Here is a 20,093-nt window from a genome sequence, read left to right as displayed (position 1 = left end):
TTCTGGCTAGAGTATGGATTTGTCCTGTGTTGGGGGAAGAGTGTAGATCCACCATTCCAACCACCCACCCTCCTGTGGTGTGCCCAGTAGCTGGAAAGGCTGGGGAATGTGTGACATGAGCCAGGAAGGCAAAGCAGAGCTTGCCTTGTGGGAGTGAATATGAATTTTCACACACTGCCTTGGGTTTTATGCCTCTCCAGACTTCAGGTCACCCGGTATGCATGGCTATAAATTCCTCTGGTTCCGATGGCTCTAAAAAATAAATCGCCAGCACGACCGGCCTTTATGTCACAAGGACTGAAAGCAGCATTTTTCTTCAGGCTGCAAAAGGTGGGGGAGGGAACGGCGACGGTGGTGTATGTATTATACATATGGTGGTCTGTGAAAAATAGGAAAACGTGGTACCATTTTATGTATTGAAGACATCAGGAAGCTGAAATGCTTGGATAAGGCGGGTTACTTGCAGGAAGGGAACCTAAAAGGAAGCCGGTCTGGATAATTTTACTAGTCCGAAGCGGCTGACTTCTCTTGTGAAACACTCTGAGCAGTATCTTGGGAATTACTCAAAGTTGCCAGCTCCCCAGCGCTGGAGGGTGTGAAGCCAGTGATGACGACAGACAATGAATAGGAAGCGGCGGTTTTCTTTTCATTTTACCCCCATAATATCCACAGATGGGTAACAGGGACTAAATAAAGAAACACAAAGAAAACGGGTTTCCAAGTAGCACAGCAGGCTCGACCGGGCATGGGGCTGCTTTAGTAAGGCAGCCCGATCTCTGCGTGGCTGTTCCAAGAGCGGCCCGTCCCACCTTTGCACAGATACAGGACGTCTTCCGACTGCAAAGTTGGGATGCACCTTGTTTCCTCTTCGGTCCAGGTCGCTAACTGAAAGAGCGAGTGCCCCAGAAGGCGTGCTTGCTCCTAGCTAGATTTGCAGGATGACGCCGCTCCGGAGGGCGCTGGTGACCGGGAGGGGGAGGGGACAAAGAGGAAAAGGGGGAATGGGAAGGAATGGGGAGGGGGGAAGGGGACAGGCGGAGGGGTCGCGGGAGGCGGCGGGGGGGAGGCGGGCCGGAGACGCATGGGCGGGGCTGTGGGGCAGCTCGCGGTCCCCGGACCGGGTTTAGAACCAGGCTCCGGAGTGGCCAGATTGAACGCGAGGACCCGGCCCCAGCCAAACCCCACAGACCGTTACTCCAGCCTCGGCGTGGGGCGGGACGCACGCGGCCAGGCGCAGCCCAACCGGCCCGCGGCGTCTCCGCTCGCCACGGAAGAGGGAAAACAGACGGAGAAAAGGGACAAAACAGAAAATGCAGGCAGGGGAGGGAGAATGAAGCCTCTCGGGCTTTCTATGGCTCTCTTTGCCTTGGAAAAAGGGAGAAAGGGAAGGAGCGGCGAGAGCCCACGTGCCCGGAGGTGCTGTGTTAAAGCGCCACCTTCCGTCGGCCGGGGCGCGCGGGGCTCCCCGGCGGGCTCGGGCGCGCGCGGCCCCGGGAAGCAGCTGCACCCCCCGGGGGCGCGCCGGGCGGCACCCTCCCGCTCCCCGCTCCGGCGGCGCGCGCGCCCGAGTGTGTGCTCGGCGAGGGCGGGCGCGCCGGCTCGGCTCCCTCGCACCGGCCTCCAGGGGACCCCGCACAAAGGGGCGCCGGACCTGGCCCGGACTCGCCCGGTCCGCCGCGGTGCAGGGCTCGGCTCCGGAGCCTCCCGGGGAGCGGCGCATCTGTGCACACATGCGGATTTTTAAAAAATAACATATTTTCAGACGTGCCTCCCCCTCTCCCCCACCCCCCATCTTTGCAAAGCAGCCCCGAGGGCGGGGGAGGGGGCGTGGCCGAGGAGTTAATAAAGGGAGCTGGGCGGAGCCGGCCGCCAGCCATTGGCTGGCCCGGGGAGTGATGTCACCCATATGACACCCTGATAACTAGTTGGGAGAGAGCCCTCAACTTTTTGCAGAAGGAGCGCGCGCGCCTGGGAGTGCTCGGGGTCCGGCGCTTGCGGCGGGAGCCACGAGCCCGAGAGAGAGAGAGAGAGAGAGAGAGAGAGAGAGAGAGAGAGGTCCCGGGCTGCCTCGACCGCCGCTGCCTCTCCCGTCGCAGCCGCCGCTTCCCGCGCGCGGGCGGCCGTCGCCGCCGCAACCGCCGCAACCGCTGTGTGCAGCCTGGAAGGGGGGGCGGGGGGGAGGGGGGGAGCCGCGGACGCGGGGTACCGAGGACTTTGCAACTTGCCCGGGAAGGTGGAGGGGCGAGAGGGGGAGGGGGACCTCCGCACGAGACCGAGCGGCCCGGGTTGGAGCGCCCAGCCCCGCGGCGGATCATGGTGCAGCAGGCGGAGAGCTTGGAAGCGGAGAGCAACCTGCCCCGGGAGGCGCTGGACACGGAGGAGGGCGAATTCATGGCTTGCAGCCCGGTGGCCCTGGACGAGAGCGACCCGGACTGGTGCAAGACGGCGTCGGGCCACATCAAGCGGCCGATGAACGCCTTCATGGTGTGGTCCAAGATCGAGCGCAGGAAGATCATGGAGCAGTCTCCGGACATGCATAACGCCGAGATCTCCAAGAGGCTGGGCAAGCGGTGGAAAATGCTGAAGGACAGCGAGAAGATCCCGTTCATCCGGGAGGCGGAGCGGCTGCGGCTCAAGCACATGGCCGACTACCCCGACTACAAGTACCGGCCCCGGAAAAAGCCCAAAATGGACCCCTCGGCCAAGCCCAGCGCCAGCCAGAGCCCCGAGAAGAGCGCGCCGGGCGGCGGCGGCGGCGGCGGCGGGGGTGCGGGCGGCGGCGCGGGCGGCGCCAAGACCTCCAAGGGCTCCAGCAAGAAATGCGGCAAGCTCAAGGCCCCCGCGGCCCCCGCGGCCGGCGGCGCCAAGGCCGGCGCGGGCAAGGCGGCCCAGCCCGGGGACCTGGGCGGCGCGGGCGACGACTACGTGCTCGGCAGCCTGCGCGTGAGCGGCGCGGGCGGCGGCGGCGGCGGCGGCGCGGGCAAGACGGTCAAGTGCGTGTTCCTGGACGAGGACGACGAGGACGACGAGGACGACGACGAGCTGCAGCTGCGGATCAAGCAGGAGGCGGACGACGACGACGACGAGCCGCCGCACCAGCAGCTCCTGCAGCCCCCGGGCCAGCAGCCGCCGCAGCTGCTGAGACGCTACAACGTCGCCAAAGTGCCCGCCAGCCCCACGCTGAGCAGTTCGGCCGAGTCCCCCGAGGGCGCGAGCCTGTACGACGAGGTGCGGGCCGGCGCGACCTCGGGCGCCGGGGGCGGCAGCCGCCTCTACTACAGCTTCAAGAACATCACCAAGCAGCACCCGCCGCCGCTCGCGCAGCCCGCGCTGTCGCCCGCGTCCTCGCGCTCCGTCTCCACCTCGTCGTCGTCCTCGTCCAGCAGCAGCGGCAGCAGCAGCAGCGGCGCCGGCGAGGACGCCGACGACCTGATGTTCGACCTGAGCTTGAATTTCTCCCAGAGCGCGCACAGCGCCGGCGAGCAGCAGCTGGGGGGCGGCGCGGCGGCCGGGAACCTGTCCCTGTCTCTGGTGGATAAGGATTTGGATTCGTTCAGCGAGGGCAGCCTGGGCTCCCATTTCGAGTTCCCCGACTACTGCACGCCCGAGCTGAGCGAGATGATCGCGGGGGACTGGCTGGAGGCGAACTTCTCCGACCTGGTGTTCACGTATTGAGAGGGGCGCCCCGCTTCTCGCTCTTTCTCTCCGCGGGGTGCAGAGCAGGGTTCCTCGGGAGGAAGTCGTGGTGGTCATGATGATGATGATGGTGTCGATGGTGTCGATGGTGGTGGTGGTAGGGTGGAGGGAGAAGAAGACGCTGGTCTTGATATGATGTCGTGACACAAAGAAATTGGAAAAGATGATGAAAATTTTGGTGGAGTTAAAGTGAAATGAGTAGTTTTAAAACATTTTTTCCTGTCCTTTTTTTGCTCCCCTCCCTTCCTTTATCGTGTCTCAAGGTAGTTGCATACCTAGTCTGGAGTTGTGATTTTTACCCCCAAATGTGTTTTTGTAATTACTACTTCTTTTTCCTGAAATTCGTGATTGCAACAAAGGCGGAGGGGACAGGGCGGGGGAGGGGAGGGAGGACCCGCTCCGGAAGGCGCTGTTTGAAGCTTGTCGGTCTTTGAAGTCTGGAAGACGTCTGCAGAGGACCTTTTGGCAGCACAACCGTTACGCTAGGGAGTTGGTTGGAGTTTTTTTTTTTTTTTTTTTTTTTTTTTTTTAAAAAATTTTAAAAGAACTGGTATTTTTTAAAAAAAAAACAAACAAACACAAAAACAAAAAGGGACCATTGCAACTTTTTTATTTTATTTTATTTTTTTGGAGGGAGAAAACTGATGTCTTCTATGCATCCGATTCTTAACAAAACTGCAGGGAGCTTGAAAAAATGCAGACTGTACAAACGCTCACAAAAAAAAAAACAAAAAAACAAAAAAACAAAAAAAAAACTGTGAACTGACTTAAGATCAGAGTTTACTTTTCAGATCAAATTGTTTATGGTTTTACAAATGTGATTTCTACTTGCCAACTTTTTTTTTTGTAACTTGTTCCCTTATACCTCTGATTGAATACCAGACAGCCTAGACCTCAGTACAAAAGGTATTGAAACATTTTTGATACATAACAGACCTCAGTCTTTTTTAAAAATTAATATATTTTCAGGCGTATTTTTGTACAGTGAAAAGGGAACATTCTTGCTGTGTTTTTTCAGTAAGACTTTCAGGCACTTCTTCCCTTTTGATTTTTTTTTTTTCCTCTTTTTTTTTTTTTTTTTTTTTTTTTTTTTTTAGCATGCAAGTATGTTGGTACGTGATGTCCTGGTTTAAAAGGATTAAAATTTTTAAATAATCCTTGCATCTAAAGGCCTTGTGGTTAAAAAAAAAAAAAAACTTTTTTTTTGTACAGCTATAGTAGAGATTTGTTCAATATTTGTAGGTTAAAGATTTATTGAAAATGGTGATATAGACCTCAGAGCTGTTATCTTAGTTTAAAGATTGTATATGTACTGTACTATACTAGGACTTTATGTATCTCATACGCTGTGATATGTGGATGGGGCCCCAGATGGAAGGTTTGAAACTGGATTCTCGATTTTTAGCAAAAAAAAAAAAAAAAAGAAAGAAAAAAAGGCACATAGTTTAAAAAGTTTCTCATTTTGTGCAATATAATCTAAATAAAGTACAGACCATCTGCATATTTTGTAGCAAATGGTGGCAAAGCAGACTCAATGCACTGTCGACATCATTGCCTGTTTTGTTTTTTGGTTTTTTTTTGTTTTTTTTTTGTTGTTTTTGTTTTTTGGGTTTTTTTTTTTGGTGCTGGAAGTCTGTATCTTGACAATTTTAATAAATCAGCTGGAACTGATAGAAACTCGCATCGCCACTAGTCTCTATAGCAGTCAAACTGGAGGTCCCGTTGTCGCAGCGCAGTGACGAGGCCGTTGTGTGCGCGGGTGGGAGGTGGGGGTCAGGCTGGAAGGTGCTCAGCGAGCAGGCGGATCTCTTCTAACTCGGCCTTCCGCGGCTATTACCGAAAACCAGGGAGGAGGGTTCTTTCTCTGCCTTCCCTTTACTTCAACACCCCCCCACCTCCCATTTCCTCTCTCACCTCCTCCTCCTCCACTCCCACTCTCCCCACCCATCCTGGCCGGCGGGCGGGCGGGCCGTGCCGAGAGCCTCGGAGACCGGCCGGGGCGGGGGCCGCGGCGAGGACCCGGTGCCGGCGCGCGGTCACTGCCCCGCGCTGGCCGGGGGTGTGCGTTCTCCGCTCCGGGCTGCGTCGCGGTGTCAGCCGCCCTCGGGCAGCCGGCGCTCCAGGGCTCGGATCATCCCCGCCGCTCTCCCTTAGAGGGTGGGGACAGCCGTTCCCAGTTCTGAATTTTTTCTTTTTCTTTTTTTTCTTTTTTTTCCCCTCTAACGCTGCATCTCCGAGTGTGCGCAGAGGTAGATGCTGTGGGGCGCGAGACCGCAGTTCTGGACCTCGAGTGGCGACGGGGGCCGGGGAGAGGTCGTCGGTGTCAGTCTCTTACCGAGCGCGAAGCGCGGCGGGGCGGCGGGGGCGCCGGCAGGAACATGGCACCGTCGCTGCGATCCGAGCTGCGGCCACCAGGGCGTCGGCGGGGCCGCCGAGGCAACGAGGGCGCAGCCTGCGGCGGGCGGGCCCCGGAGGCGCGCGCGGACGCCCCCACTGGCACCCCGAGGCCCGCGGGGTGGGGAGGGAGAAAGCGAACGGGGGTGGGCGGGGGAGGCGCCGCCGCGCCGGCTCCCGGGCCGCCCCGGAACTCGCCTCGGGAGGGCCGCCTCTGGGAAGGTGGCTCGTCCTCTCGGTGCTTCCCCTTCCCCAGCGGCCTCCTCGGGGTTCCGGCCGCGGCGGCGCGGGCGGGATCCGATCCCGCGCGCGCTCCGGGGGCCGTCGGCCCGGCCCTCCCCCTCCCCCTCCCCTTCTTTTTCTCGGCTCTCCTTTCCCAGACCCGGCCCGCGTCCGAGCCCTCGCGGCAGGCCCCGGCCCCGGCCCCCCTTCCGTGCCGTCCGCCCCTCTTTCCCAGGGGGCCGCGCCGAGGGAGGCGGGGAGGCCGTGCGGGGCCCGGCGCGCCCGCTCTCCCGCCCCACCTCCGAGCCGCGGCGCCCGCCGTGGGGGAGGGCTCCAGCGGCTCCTGGAGACGCGGTGCAGAACCCCCACTGCCCTTTCTTGAACCTACTGACATGATTGACCAAGGTTCGGCCTCCATTTTTACTGAGATTCGGCGACACCAAATGCGTGCGTCCGCACAGCACCGGGGGCGGCTAGGCCACAGGGGCCCCGCACCCTTCCTGGCTCTCGTCCTGCTTTTCCTCGGTCCCGTCCCCCCCGCGCTGCGAGCCACAGCCTCCCCCAGCCTCCCGCCGGCCCCGGGCAGCCTCCAGCCCCCAGCCCGGGGATGCGAAGCCAACCAGCTTTTGCTGCAGATGGGACAGATTCTGTGGCTCTTCCCTTTCGATGAACCATCAGATTTCCCTAGTACACTTGGGAAAAGAAAGGGCTGATGGTGTTAACAAGGTTCTCAATATAGAACTGGATTTCTGGAGTTGTTTACCTTTTTTTTTTTTTTTTTTCCTCTCAAAATGATAGACTAATGTAGTTATTGGTCGGACATTTATTTTAGCCACGAATAATTGAACCAGCGGTTTACAATTGACGATTCTCTGTGCTGGTGGTTTTACGTGGCGGCCCTCTGCTGCGGTTCTGAAACTTGTTGAAAACACAAACCCATTTATAAGACTGAGTCTATGTATTTCGAAAATCTGAAAACTTTGCATGTGCTTTATGTTTTAATCATAGATGAATCTTGGACTTTTTTTTTGTGGTGGGGTAGAAACTTTAAGTAAATTAGTAATATAATTGGCCTCGGAATGGAAACAAATAGCCTTGATTTAACAATGATAATTTTTTAAAAAGCTCTGTAGCTAAGTTCTTGAGAGTAAAATAAAAGAAAAATAGATGGTCAGCAATCTAAATTTAAAACCTGTTAGAACTCAGGACAGGCGCTTGGATGCGCTTTTAACCATATTTAAGGCTGTTTTGATGAATGCATTGTGAAAATCATTCTTAATGAATTCCTTATTGAATGTCTAAAACATAATATAATACACAGGTATTCTTGCCACTGGATAGTCTTCAATAAAAGTTTAATTGCATTTCGGGGGGGTCTCTTAAGTAAGTCTTATTTTTAACTAAGCATTGACAGAATATCTTAAAAAAATGGTAACACGGGGGTGGGGGGTGGGCGCAGAGAGCGCCACAGCCTAGCCAGTGGGTATCCTGCTGTTTATAACTAGTTCACAGACTTTGATGATGGCATTTTGGTAAGATTTCCAACTTTAAGACCTTAAACCAGCATTCTCTTATTAATTCTTTAAACTGTGGAAATTATCTTCCAGTTCTTACACTCTGATATGCATCCCTTTTATTAAAAAAAATAATAATAACGCTAATAAAAGGCAGTGTATTTAAACTGTGCTTTGCAAATATTATGTACGTTATGAATGACTACAGTCACAGGGCAAATTATTTGTAGAATGATTATCTTTTCGCTAGAAAAAGATCACTACAATCCTTTTGGGCAGCGATGTTTCTTTGTAATGTTAATCAAGGGGAAGTGATTTAAATATGCATGCAGATAGCAGTCTGGAGGATTTGGTTGTTTTTATGTTATTTTATTTTTATTTTTTGAAAAAGGGAAAGACCCAAAAGGCAAAACTTGTCCTTCTCTTCTCTGGGAGTTGAAACCATCCCCACTTGATATTGGTCCAGTATTTCTTTTACGCTTCAGAACTTAAGTGACTTTTGCCTAAGGAATCTGAGAAGTAAAGCAAATAAGTTGCTCTATTTTAAAGTAGTCATTCAATATAAATATATTATACCAATCTTAACTTTTTTATTCTCTGAATGATTAATAATATGTATATTCTTACTTTTTCTTCCAATGGGCATATGTATCCTTGTGGACATTTTGGAGAGAGGTTTTCTTGGACTCTCCCATTTATAGAATCTTTATACTCTTTTACCGTGTGGTCCCCTGCTTTTAGCAGATTTCTAAGGCAAATATATTTGTGCTTTTTTTTTTTTAATGTAGGATGACCAGCAAAAAATAGTTTACTGAGTTGTCAATTTTATCAGTAGATAAGAAACCTTCTTTATTACAGTTTCAGGGAAGATTTTTTCAGGATATTTCTCAGTTATTCTAAGGGCCAAATTTTATAAAATTTCCATTAGGAATGTCAGTTTCAAATACCCTTTGTATAGCCTAGGCCTGTGGGGGTACCAAGTCTGAGCCTTATGTAACCCAACACAGGCGTTCATAAGTTCCCAAAGTAACTGTCTCCGTGCAATGATGCTTGCACACGCTTCTCAGAGATTGGGCTTCTTTTAATTATTGCTTCTTTCTCACTGTTCATTTATTTCATTTATTCTGCCATATCCCCTTTTATTTGATGATCTGGCAAATTCTGCTCTTTGGTAACAACTTAGTTGTTTTTCCACTTGGTTCGGGTTTTTGTTTGTTTGTTTGTTTATTGGTTGGTTGGTTGGTTGGTTGGTGTTGGCTTTTGGTTTTTGCCCCTCGTGTCCAGCCCACGTTTTCAATCACAATAAAGATTAAACAAAATTTATTGAATTCAACTCTTTTTCCATTTTACTTTGCTGCTGGCTTTTCTTTTTCCTTGACTCCTAACATACCTTTATTTTTTCCCCCCATTGAGGTTCTGCTTTTTTTTTTTTTTAACACTACCTATATCCATTAGCTGCCTAATTAGTTTTATCTATTCCATGTGGATGCAGTGAGTTTATAAGAGAATTTCACAAACAAGTAGTTTTTTAGTGAACTTAAACAGAATTTTAAAGGAGACCTATTTTTATACTCAATGAAAGCACAAAAGTGCAGAAAGTATAAAATGGCTTACAAAGGGAAACATAAGTTCATAATGTTCCATGTATAAAAGTAATAATTTTATTGGGTAGAGATACTCTTAAAAGATTCAATACCTCTGCCAGTACACAGATAGGACTGTTGTAAATGACTTGGGAACTTGTGGTTGCCTGTGGTTGCAGAGAACCTCTCCGTCGAGAAAACCAACCAGTGAAAGCAATATGACGGAGCTGACACGTGGTTTCGTACGAGCAGTTGAGGAACTGAAACACCCTGGATGTGCGTTCGGGGAGGCTTCCTTGTCGCGATTTGATCAAACTTCTTTCATGTAGTCACGTTAGATGTGGGTTTTCTCTGTTGTGAAAATGACAAATAAAGCAATACGACAAAAAGTTTGAAAACGCGTAGAAAATATTTACTCTAGGGTCCTCGAAGGGACTTTGATGTTGATGTTATTTGATGAGACAGATGACATTCCGGCTTCAAAACAGGAGAGAGCGACTGGAAATAATCATAGGATACCGTAGAAAGAATTTTGGTCAAATAGATATTGACAAAGGGCCCTCTAACACATTTTTCTTCATCCAGCTTACGTTCAAGAACACGATGCCCCATCCCTTGAATCACATAGGGAGAAACCTTCTATACCATTACCATTAATTTCCCATTTTGTCTACTTTTTACTCTTGTACATATGTTGTGGGTTGAAGAGTCTTTTGCATTTGTTTGTGACACCTTTTTCTGGATGGACTGTTTCAAACCGGAGGCCTCCTTTTCGGGTCTGGGGCTCCTCGTGGTCATGGCATCCCACAGGGCTTCGCGGTGGCCGCCGGGACCGCCGCCTGGGGAGGGAGAGCAGTTTTCAGCATGACACTGTTGCCAAGTCTGTATTTTCCAAGGCCACATGAAACTTACGTTCTTAGCCACTCCAGGTTTGGGAGCAGAAACGCTGAAAACCCTTTTGTTTAGAAGTCTGAGTGGTTTGTGGGGGGGAACCTTTAGAGTTTGCATGCCAGCGCCCGCCCTGATGCTGTGAAACAGAGAGCGGGTGAAGCTCCCCGAGGCGGCGCTGGAGGAGGGAGTGTCTGATAGCACTAGGGGGAAAGAAAATGCATGGCAAAGTTTCGTCTTCTTGTAGACTATCTAGCATGCAGAGTTTAGTGTGTTAGAACAGTGTATGACATTGCTGTATCAAAGTTGTAAAATTAAGCATTATTTATTGAAAACTATGTATTTTTTTGTAAAAACCTGATCACATAGAGAATATCAGTGGCTTGTGCTCGTGCTCCAATGGAACCAGCTTCGTGACCCACCCTCCTTGGTATGCAGTGTTATTGCTCAGGGTTGAAAATAGTATACCCCAATGTCTCTTTGCAAGAGTTTTTCACAGAGGAATACATTTGTTCAAAAGACTCTAATAAAATTGTGTGATCAATCTGCACTTGTGGTTTTTATGTGACTCGTTTCCAGTTTTGCATTTGATAACTACCGTATCATTTCCTAAAGTGTTGTCCTCCAAACTGATCGTCCCAGACAGGCTTGCTTGAGGAGTCCTGGATGTCAGCCTGGACAGGAGTAGACCGCACAGGAGGGCTCTGGGCAGGTTTGAGAGCCACTGACAATGGGAATAAGCATGATGATAAGGTCTCGAGATTTTTAACTGGCCAGTCGAGTGGATAAAAGCATAAACAAAGTATAAAAAGGCAGATGAACACGCTTGGTCAGAAATGCTTCAAGTAGAAAATGAAGGGAAATTATCAGAGCCAGTTGCTGCTGTTGAATTCAGTGCCAGCAAACTCCCATTTCTCTGTGTCCTTTCCCCCCCATCAACAATTTACAGTGTAAATGTATTTTGACATAGAAATCATTCTGTATTGAGATTCTTGATATAAAATGCTTTTATGGATGCCTGTAAGTGATCCTTGGAATTATGACCAGATTTTTTTAAAGATGTGTTTACATGGTGAGTGTTTGTTGTATATTAAATTTGGTTTTGTAGAAACATTTGTGTTGTATTGTAACAAATATCCAAGTGCACCATTAACACAACCATCCTTAGGTAAAATTTTTACTTAGAGCAACTCTCGCTTACACACCATAGAACAAATATCAGGACTATCCACGGCAACACTGTTGAATCATTATATAATCAATGTTTTAAATTTATTCCTGAATGTCTTAGGATATCTTTCACCTTGGTAGGGTATTATTATTATTATTATCATTTAATTTTGAAGGAAACAAAGAGTACGCCCTGTATCACTTTTATCTAGTAAAAAATTCCTTGCAATTAGCTGGAAAGGGTCCTGGCCCCTGGACGTGTTCCAGATTCTTCACTGGGACTCTTCGTACTATTTGTTACACTACCTGCCTGTCAATGCTGTGGGTTTTTTAAAAATAGAAGTTATTTTTTTTTTTAATTCAATAGTTCAGTTTCTTGAAGGGACAACTTCAGCTAAAATGTCCCTGCTAGGAAAACATATGAAATCTGAAAACTGACTTTACTATTCTCCCAGTAAATCAGGAAGTGGAAGAGGCAGGTGATGTAGCCTTACTTGAGTGATTTTTTTTATCTATAAGTCACCAGAAGAATAGGATGCCTGGACAGAATGTCTTGACCCAAAGATGGAGGAAAATCTTGTCAGAAGATACATTGGGCTCTACCTGAAAGTAAACACTTTTGTGACACGTGTAACTTGGTGAATTTGAAATAATGAGATAATGAATGAATGAGATAATGAATGAAATAATGAGATAATGAAATAATGAAATCCAAATTTTTTGCATGGGTGAAAGCACATAGAACTTCATTAAAATGGGGTGCATTTTGAAGTTTTGAGCACAGTGGAAGTGGAGAGCCACCGCAGCAGACAACTCACTCCCGTTTTATATTTGGTCATACCATAAGACGGAATTAAGGGGCTACAGGTTTTGTCATCTGTGATCACAACGGAAGCTGGACCTAACCGTAATAGGCAGCACAGGAGTAGATCTGGAAAAGTCAGCAGAGATGGAAGTCACCTTTCAGGTTTCACTTCCCATGACTTAATCACCAGTGCATGGCTAGCTTGAGTTTGCACATCATAGGTGACCATCATCTGTCCTGTCCCACACTCCTTTTTCCTGCTGGACTAACTAGCGACATCCGCCCAAATCTGCCCTGACCGGAGCCAATATGGCTGTGTGACCACCAGCTTAAAGACAGTGAATGGATGATAAGCTTGCTTGTAACCTGGAACTCATTTGTCTCTCAAGAGTTAAACTCAACTAATAATCAGACTCCTTCCCAGATTTGGGGTTGAAAACACAGACTGGCCTAGATATCTGCAAGATCTGAGTTGTGAGGTCATGAGGGGATCTTAGGGCTGGTGTAACCATTCAGAGCTGAAATGAAGTCAAAATCAAAGGGACAACTGGCAGACAGAGACATAGAAGCAGAGAAATCATGAGGGAGAATCATAGGTCTCCTGGAAGAAGTACATCTGTGTGTCTGGGGAGGGGATAGGGTTCCAGGTGGCTTTTTAGCCCCAGCTCAGTGGGTTTAAATGCTAAATGAGTGGCTGCTGATGACCTAACCAAGAGTTAGTTGCCTGTTGGTCTTTACTAACAAAAACCTTATTTTGGTTTGAATGTCAATAGGACTAGCCAAAAAATGACCTTCTCTTGCCTCCCTTGCAGAGAAAGGTGACCTGCGACATGGTTCTGATTGAGAAGATGTTAGTGAGAGTCGTTCAGTGAGATCTTCAGGAAAATATCTCTGCTGGAAAGCCTCCGTGGTGGGCATGTGTCATTCTGCCATTGCTTTTTCTAGCTGAATATAGTCGTGTCGGCTCGAGCTACAGGTGGGAGCATGACCAGAAGGAGAAGAGAGCGCTGAATCCTTGACCAGCCGCCAAACCATCGCCAACCACTGCTCGTGTGTAAGTCACAGTTACTCAGATTTTCTCGTAAATGTGACCAAACCCAAACCGTAAGGCACTCCTATTTCCTTGGGATTGTTTGCATGGATCTATGTTTCCTGTAAGCCCATGAGCAAAACTAAAAACACTCTAAACGACCAAGGAGTTGGGATGATGTGTTCAACGTTGGGAAGTAGAGTTCAGTGAGACTCACAAAGGTGGAAAAAAACTTTTTAAAAAGATGGTAAAGTGAATGAAATAACAAGAGTTTTCACAGTTACAAACAAGGTATCGCATTTCATCGCTGAAATCTTAGGATGATTTTTAGGAAATATTTATATCAAAGGCTTGAGTGTTGCTTTACATTTGCGGAGCTCCTCAGCTCTGCAGGATAATACAATACTCCTCATTTGTCTTCATATCTCGAGTGTGTCACTACTCTGCCAAGAAGTAGCTCTCTTGGGTGCAGGGTCCCCCCACATGACTTCTCTCACCGCCGGATTAGGTCACATCTTATCCGACTAAGTATATGGCATCTTAAAAGGAAGAGCTCCTCAAATACTGAGGATTCTTACTTGTCCTTTGTAGCTAAAAGGTTGTCTTTCTAACTCGTAGAATGTCACAAGGGACAAATTTAGAGGAGCGATTATAAAACTTAAGGAAGTTGTAGCGGCAACAGGGAAACAGAAGTAGAAGAAGGTGGCAGGTTAACAAGGAATCTGTAGAAAGAAAGCAACAAGATCAAAAAGACAGATCGCCTTGTGTGAGGACAGACTGCTGGATTCCCATGATCCTGACTTTATCACTGTGTTACATGTTATATTACAGAAGCCATCGTTCGCAACACTGATGCTAAGCCGTCCAAAAGAGCTGCAGTCATGTTTATTTTGGACTATTTCACAGGATAGGGGGGTAAGAAATTTTCAGTATTTCTATTCAACATAATTTTAAATCAAACCAACAAGTTCTAGAAGGATCACTTTGGTGTAAACCCTTTTCACTTGCTAATGTTTTACAAATAAAAGTGTATTTTTGGTCCAAGAGCTCATGGGAGATACTACAAGGGAAGCCTTTGTTTGGGGAGGTCCACAAGCCATACGTAGAGGCAAAAATAGAACATTGCAGCTGGGTGGACAGGGCAGCCCTTGGCAGTCAAGCCACCATCGCACGAGACTCGGATCCCGGTACTCAGTCCCCTGCTGTATAACCCGGGGAGGTGAACAGATGCCCGTGAGGTCAGTTACAAGAGCTTTCTGAGGAGGGGACGGGAGTCATGAAGGAGCCACAGGGTTGGGGTGTCAGCGAGGGGAGCAAGTGCAGCCAGAAGTAAACTGGAGAAATGTAGGGGCAAAGCCTGCGGGACAGACAAGATGATGAGTCGCGCGACAAAGCAGCGGGCGACCCGGCATCCCCTGGCTGCGACCCCGCCTTGTGTGAGAGCAGTTAACAAAGCACAGGAGTCCTTGGAGGACAAGGGAGCAGAATGATGGGTACAGCATGGGAGAGGGGGGAGAATAGAGTTTTGTCCTGCTCAGATTAAGGGGGTGGGGGGGTGGGGAAGAAAGACAGAAAAAAGAATGGTAGAGTCTGTAAATCAGAGCTTTTGCTTGGTTGAGGTGACATTAGTGGGAACAGAGAAGGAGGGGAGGGAGCAGTTGGAGAGAGATCGTGAGCACTCTTTATGACGTTTGATAGTCTAGTCATCAGATAAAGCATCTGTAGAGAGATGTCCTTGGAGCAAAGAGTCACTTGGGGTGGCCCCTTTAACACCTGTGGACTGGCCATGGAGCTCACCCCCCTCCCCGCCCCTGGTCCCCTCTGGATGCGGAGTTCCACATCACCCCCTCCCTGGAAGGGGTCAGCCTGAGGGGAGGAGCCCAGGCTCTGCAGCGGGAGTAACCTGGCTTCTTACCAGGTGTCCCTGGAGAAGTTACTCAACCACACTGTGCGTCCTTGTCCTCTGGCTGTTATAGGAGAACCTAAGCATCATAAGTTTGAGTAAATGAGCTCCTTGGGTCACAAAAAAGAACTCACTAAATAGAAAATACTGCCCTGGGGCTGCTGTCATGTGAAGGCAGGGGCCCTCTGCCTCGCTGGGCCCCATGTCCCCAGAACCTCGCACGGAAGCCTAGTGGCAGCTTCCTAAACTGTGCACTGAATGACTGACTCCAAGTGAAATGTGAATCGGAAAGCTCTCGGGCCAGGGTTCTGGGGGAACGTTTGGATGGAGACATTGAGCAGCCAACCCTTGTGAGTGAAGAAGGAACCCCTCCCCCACATTGGTGAAGACACGGGGTTCCTGGGCAGAAGCTTGTTCCACACATGCAAAGAAACCATGAGCAGAAAAGACACTGGCATCCATGACTTTCTCTCCAGGATTCTCCCCTCTTAGGAGAAGAAGAGGAAACATAGCTCCTGATGGACGTGACAGGAGATGTCTTCTGGAGCAGGGCTTCAGACCGTAGTGTCCTGCTCTGACCCCCCATGAAGGATGGCACTCAGAGGGATGAGAGATGGGACATCTTAAAGACGTAGCAGGACACAATTTAAATTGTGAGGCAAGATCTCACAGCTGCTGCTACAATTCACAATGACCCCAGCTAGCAAGGCCGTAGCCAGGACACCTGGTCCCTTCATCTTGTTCTGTATGCACAACAGCTACAGGTTCAAGTCCTACCTCCCTCCAGGGAGCACAAAGAGGTTCTCGAGACATTGTTATTTTTAAAAATAAACCCATGGTCTCCAACTGTAGAAGGCTAACAGTTGTTAGTTAGAAACTACTTGTGTGAGTCCTCATGGCTGAAGGCTTGTCCCCGTCCACGTGGAGAAGTCGTGAGCGGGCAACAGTCTTGGGGAGAGAGGCAGCTCCGCACCCCCCGGAATTGTGCAGGATCCTCTGAGGGATGGCGGGGCAAGGACATAACAGTGTCTTATTTCTACTTATTTCCTAGCCGACAAGAAGGAAGCGAGTTTCCTTTATTAACATTTAATAATTGGATCAACAATAGCACCTGTATATCATTTTGAAAATAATACCCAGATTGGAGGTGACCGCTCCAAACACGTAGCGGCTGGAATCGTGTGATGGGACCAGATCAGAGGCCTCTGTTCTGGGAGGGAGAAGAGACGGCACGCGATCACGCAGGGCAAGGAGACAGAGAGTTAAGAGCGGCTCCCAGTCCGGGCTGAGTCCAAGCTCCCAGGGCGGCTGAGGCCCCAGTCCGGCTGCTCTTGGTCAGTACTTGCCTGCATTTCTGTTTCTGTTTGTTTTCCTACATAAATCAGTGCTGAACTAGATCGTACTTGAGGTTTCTTTCAGGTCAGACCCATAAACAACGAGTTCCTACTTACTGATGCTCACAGTGCCTGCTGCGAGGCGTTGGTGTAAACCCATGCTTGGGGAGCTGGCAGGTAGGGCAGTGAAGGGACGGGCCAGACGGCCACACTCCCTTGGCCTGTGCGGGCTGGAGAACGCCAGCCCTAGCTGAAGCTGTCCACCTTCAGAACGTTTCAAACCCCCAAGAGGCCAAAGGAAATGGTCGTTAGCCCCCCTATTTTGTTTTATTGTTTGGGAGATAGTCTGTGGTTTTAAGGCCCTGGTTACTCTGTTCCAAGAGAATACTTGTGTGTTTGAACTTATCCTTACTGTTGCAATTTTTAGAAGAATTTAGAATTGTTTTCCAAGCCAACAAATACTCAAAATCAAGTTTGATGCAATTATTCGGAGGAAAAAATAATTGTATTGCTCTCTCAGTGGACACACATCTTTACTGAGAGGATACAAACAGTCTCCATGCAGACAACACCACATTTCATGAAGTGCAAATCTGGTTTCTAAACTTACCAAACAAACATTAAAATCATATCCTCAAAATAGAGACCTAAGGGCTCATGTCCCAAAATAACAATTCCGAGTGTTTGGAAGGAGACGGAGAATCTGTACTTTTAATCAATGTATCAGCTGATTCTGAGACTCTCGGGACACAGACCAGCTTCTGAGATCCATGGTCCTTACCTCCCTGAGGGGATCACAAGAAACAGAAGTTGTGTTGTCAAGAATTAGTGTCTCGGGTCAAGTCATGAGATTCCTTCTCCCCACCACTTCTCTACCGCAGCCGTGCTTCCTTCTTCAAACTTCTGCTGTGTGTGGAGCGTTGAGTTTGCACAGATCCAAGACTGCGCTTAGCTTCAGGACCTCTGTGGGCAGCACAGCCCGAAGACGTCTGCCATCCCCACCTTTACGGAGAGCCGCAGGGAAGGCAAGCGCAGGACCCTGACTGGAGGAGATAGGGAAGAGGAGGGTAGAGACCTGGGGCAACGTGGAACAAAGACAGAGGTGGACTTTCTAGGCAGGGTAAATGCAGGGAGCTGGAAACCGTGACGGTGACCCTGGAACTGCAAGTCATTCCCTGTCTCTGGAGCCACAGCATGGGGGAATAATGGAGAGCACCCCTGGGGAGCAGGGAACACTTGCTGGTTGAATCCTTGATTCTGTTCCAAGATGGGCCATTTGTGTTTGGGATTGACTTGACTTCCTGATTTTTCAATGTCTCTATGCCCCTATGCCCACTTTGAAGCCTTGTCAAGACCCGAGATCCATATTACATGCATGCAGATTGAGAGTTGGTGTAGACCAAACCGTATGAAGTCAACCAGCGCCTTGATTTCTCCATGGCTTCCTCACTGAGTGACGTTGTCATGGGAGGAGTGGGGGAGGGTGGGTGGAATTGGGAAAATGAAGAAAAATGGGAAAACCTAGAGGCCTGTGCGTAATCAGCCATCCTGAATATGTAACATCATCCTGATGCTGACCTCACCTCTTGGTGCATCTTCTCATCTGGAAAATGGGGCAGGCTTACTGGTGGGTGTCACACCCCTCCTGTCATAAAACATAACAGTAAATGTGAGCATGGTTTTTAAATAATGGGCAAATAGTAGTATCACTCAAAGTTTTTGTGATCGGATTTTTACCCACCTACAAAAGAAGGTTCATGATCTTTGCTTCCTAAGGGTGTTCTATTGCTTAATGAACTTTGCAAAGCTTTCTGAGATGTACCAGCTGAGATGACTTGGCATTAAGCCTGGCATCTGTTGGTCTGGAGCTCTGGAACTGGGTTCTAAGGCAGAGGGAAGAAAAGCAGAAATCTGGTTGAGGACAATTTGTTATATGCCTTAACATACAAAAAAAAACAGAAGATGGAGATGTTCTGCAAGACATAACAAAGAATCAAACAGGGACATTTCCTGCAAAATTGCAGGGAGCTTGTAAAAGGAAGAAAGAAAAAAGAAAAGAAAAGAAAAGAAAAGAAAAGAAAAACTAGCCCCTGTGTGACAGAGGAGGAATTGTTAACTCCTGAACACAACGGATTGTTGATGGGATAAGTTTCAGGAGTGGAATATTGGCGTGATACATACAGGGGACAGGAAGGACAGGAGAAGATGGTCGTGTACATCAGAGGGATTTATCTTGCCAATGAGATGGAATTTGACAGTGACGAGTGGTGTTGGTATAGTCCAGAGAGAGAGAGAGAGGAATGGATAACACAGTGCAGGTCCAGCATGAGGCTGGTCCCCACTGAAAAGACCAGACCTGAGCAAGGGCACATGGGGGCTGAAGGAGAATGAAAGGACTGTTCGTTCACACAGGGTTTGAAGGTGGTGGGAAATCATGCAGAGCAGAAGGCACATCAGAACTTGGCCTGGTGCAGGAAGACAGCTAACCCTCGCCTCGCAGAAATCCATGAGTGGCGTCATCAGGGCCCTTCCAGTATAGGCTGCCCACTTGGTAGAAGTGGTTCCCGCAGGGAACCTCTGCTGGCAGGAGTTGCACAGTTGCCCCAGAAAGTGATCTGGGCAGTTGACCGACCAAATCCTTGAAGAATTAATTGCATGAGGTCATGGAAGCACCTTCATACCAGTAGGGACGACATCCCCAATCCATTTCCAATGATGAAGTTGCTCTTTCCAGGCTACTCAATCAAGAGGTGTATTTGCCAGGATTCTTCAGGGAAGCAGAACCAATGGGATGTATAAATACAAAGAAAGAGATTCATTATAAGGAATTGCTTCTGGTGATTATGGTAGGTGATTACCTACCCCCAAAAACGTAATGGGGTAGACCAGCAGGCTGGAGACTCTGGGCAGAGCTTCCGTTCCACTCCGCAAGCTCAGGGACAGCTGATGTTGCAGACAGAGTCTAAAAACAGTTAGGGAAAATTCTCCCTTGCTCGAAAGAGGTCAGTCTTTTTGTTTTCTTAACATCTTCACCTGACTGAATGAGGCCCGTGTGGTGAGCAATTTGCTTTACTCAAAGTCCATTAACTTAAATGTTCGTCTCATCCAAAAACATACAGAAACTGCCAGGATAATGTTTGACCAAATATCAGGGTACCTTGGCCCAGTCAAGTTGACCCACAAAATGATGCATCAGAGAAGGTAAGAAAAGAGTCTTGCTATTTGAAGCAGGATAAGAACAAGAAGGGGCTCTCTCTTTCCCCTGCGTGAAAGTCTGCCTCTCCGAGGTAGTCAGTGCTATGGAAATATCCCCAGATACTTTTTGGACGTGCTGTAACAACCTAAGGAACTCTACTGGATGATAAGTTGGGACTTTTATCAAGTGCAAACAACCCAACCTGACATTCAAGGACTCTATGACCTGGTCCCAAACCATCTCCTTAGCTTTGGGAAAGTTTTCCTTCTTGGCTGCTGGTCTCTATTTATTGCCCTGCAATATGGAAATGGAATTTCCTGCTTCTTTCTTCCCTTTTCTCCTCTGCATTCTTCCAGGG

At 48.9% G+C, this 20,093-nt stretch overlaps 1 protein-coding gene across 1 annotated transcript; it reads left to right on the top strand.

Moving 5' to 3' along the window:
- Window positions 1–2,313: 2,313 nt before the first annotated feature.
- On the top strand, window positions 2,314–3,675 carry LOC111154042 (SRY-box 11). The gene has a single exon (XM_022513395.1). The coding sequence runs from the start codon at window positions 2,314–2,316 to the stop codon at window positions 3,673–3,675; it is 1,362 nt and encodes a 453-aa protein (XP_022369103.1).
- Window positions 3,676–20,093: the final 16,418 nt, after the last annotated feature.

This window comes from Enhydra lutris, unplaced genomic scaffold (genome assembly GCF_002288905.1).
Source record: "Enhydra lutris kenyoni isolate GAN:26980312 unplaced genomic scaffold, ASM228890v2 scaffoldscaffold35, whole genome shotgun sequence".
NCBI classification, from domain to species: domain Eukaryota; kingdom Metazoa; phylum Chordata; class Mammalia; order Carnivora; family Mustelidae; genus Enhydra; species Enhydra lutris.
Note: the sequence above shows the minus strand (reverse complement) of the source record. Positions and strands in the feature narration are given on the sequence as shown.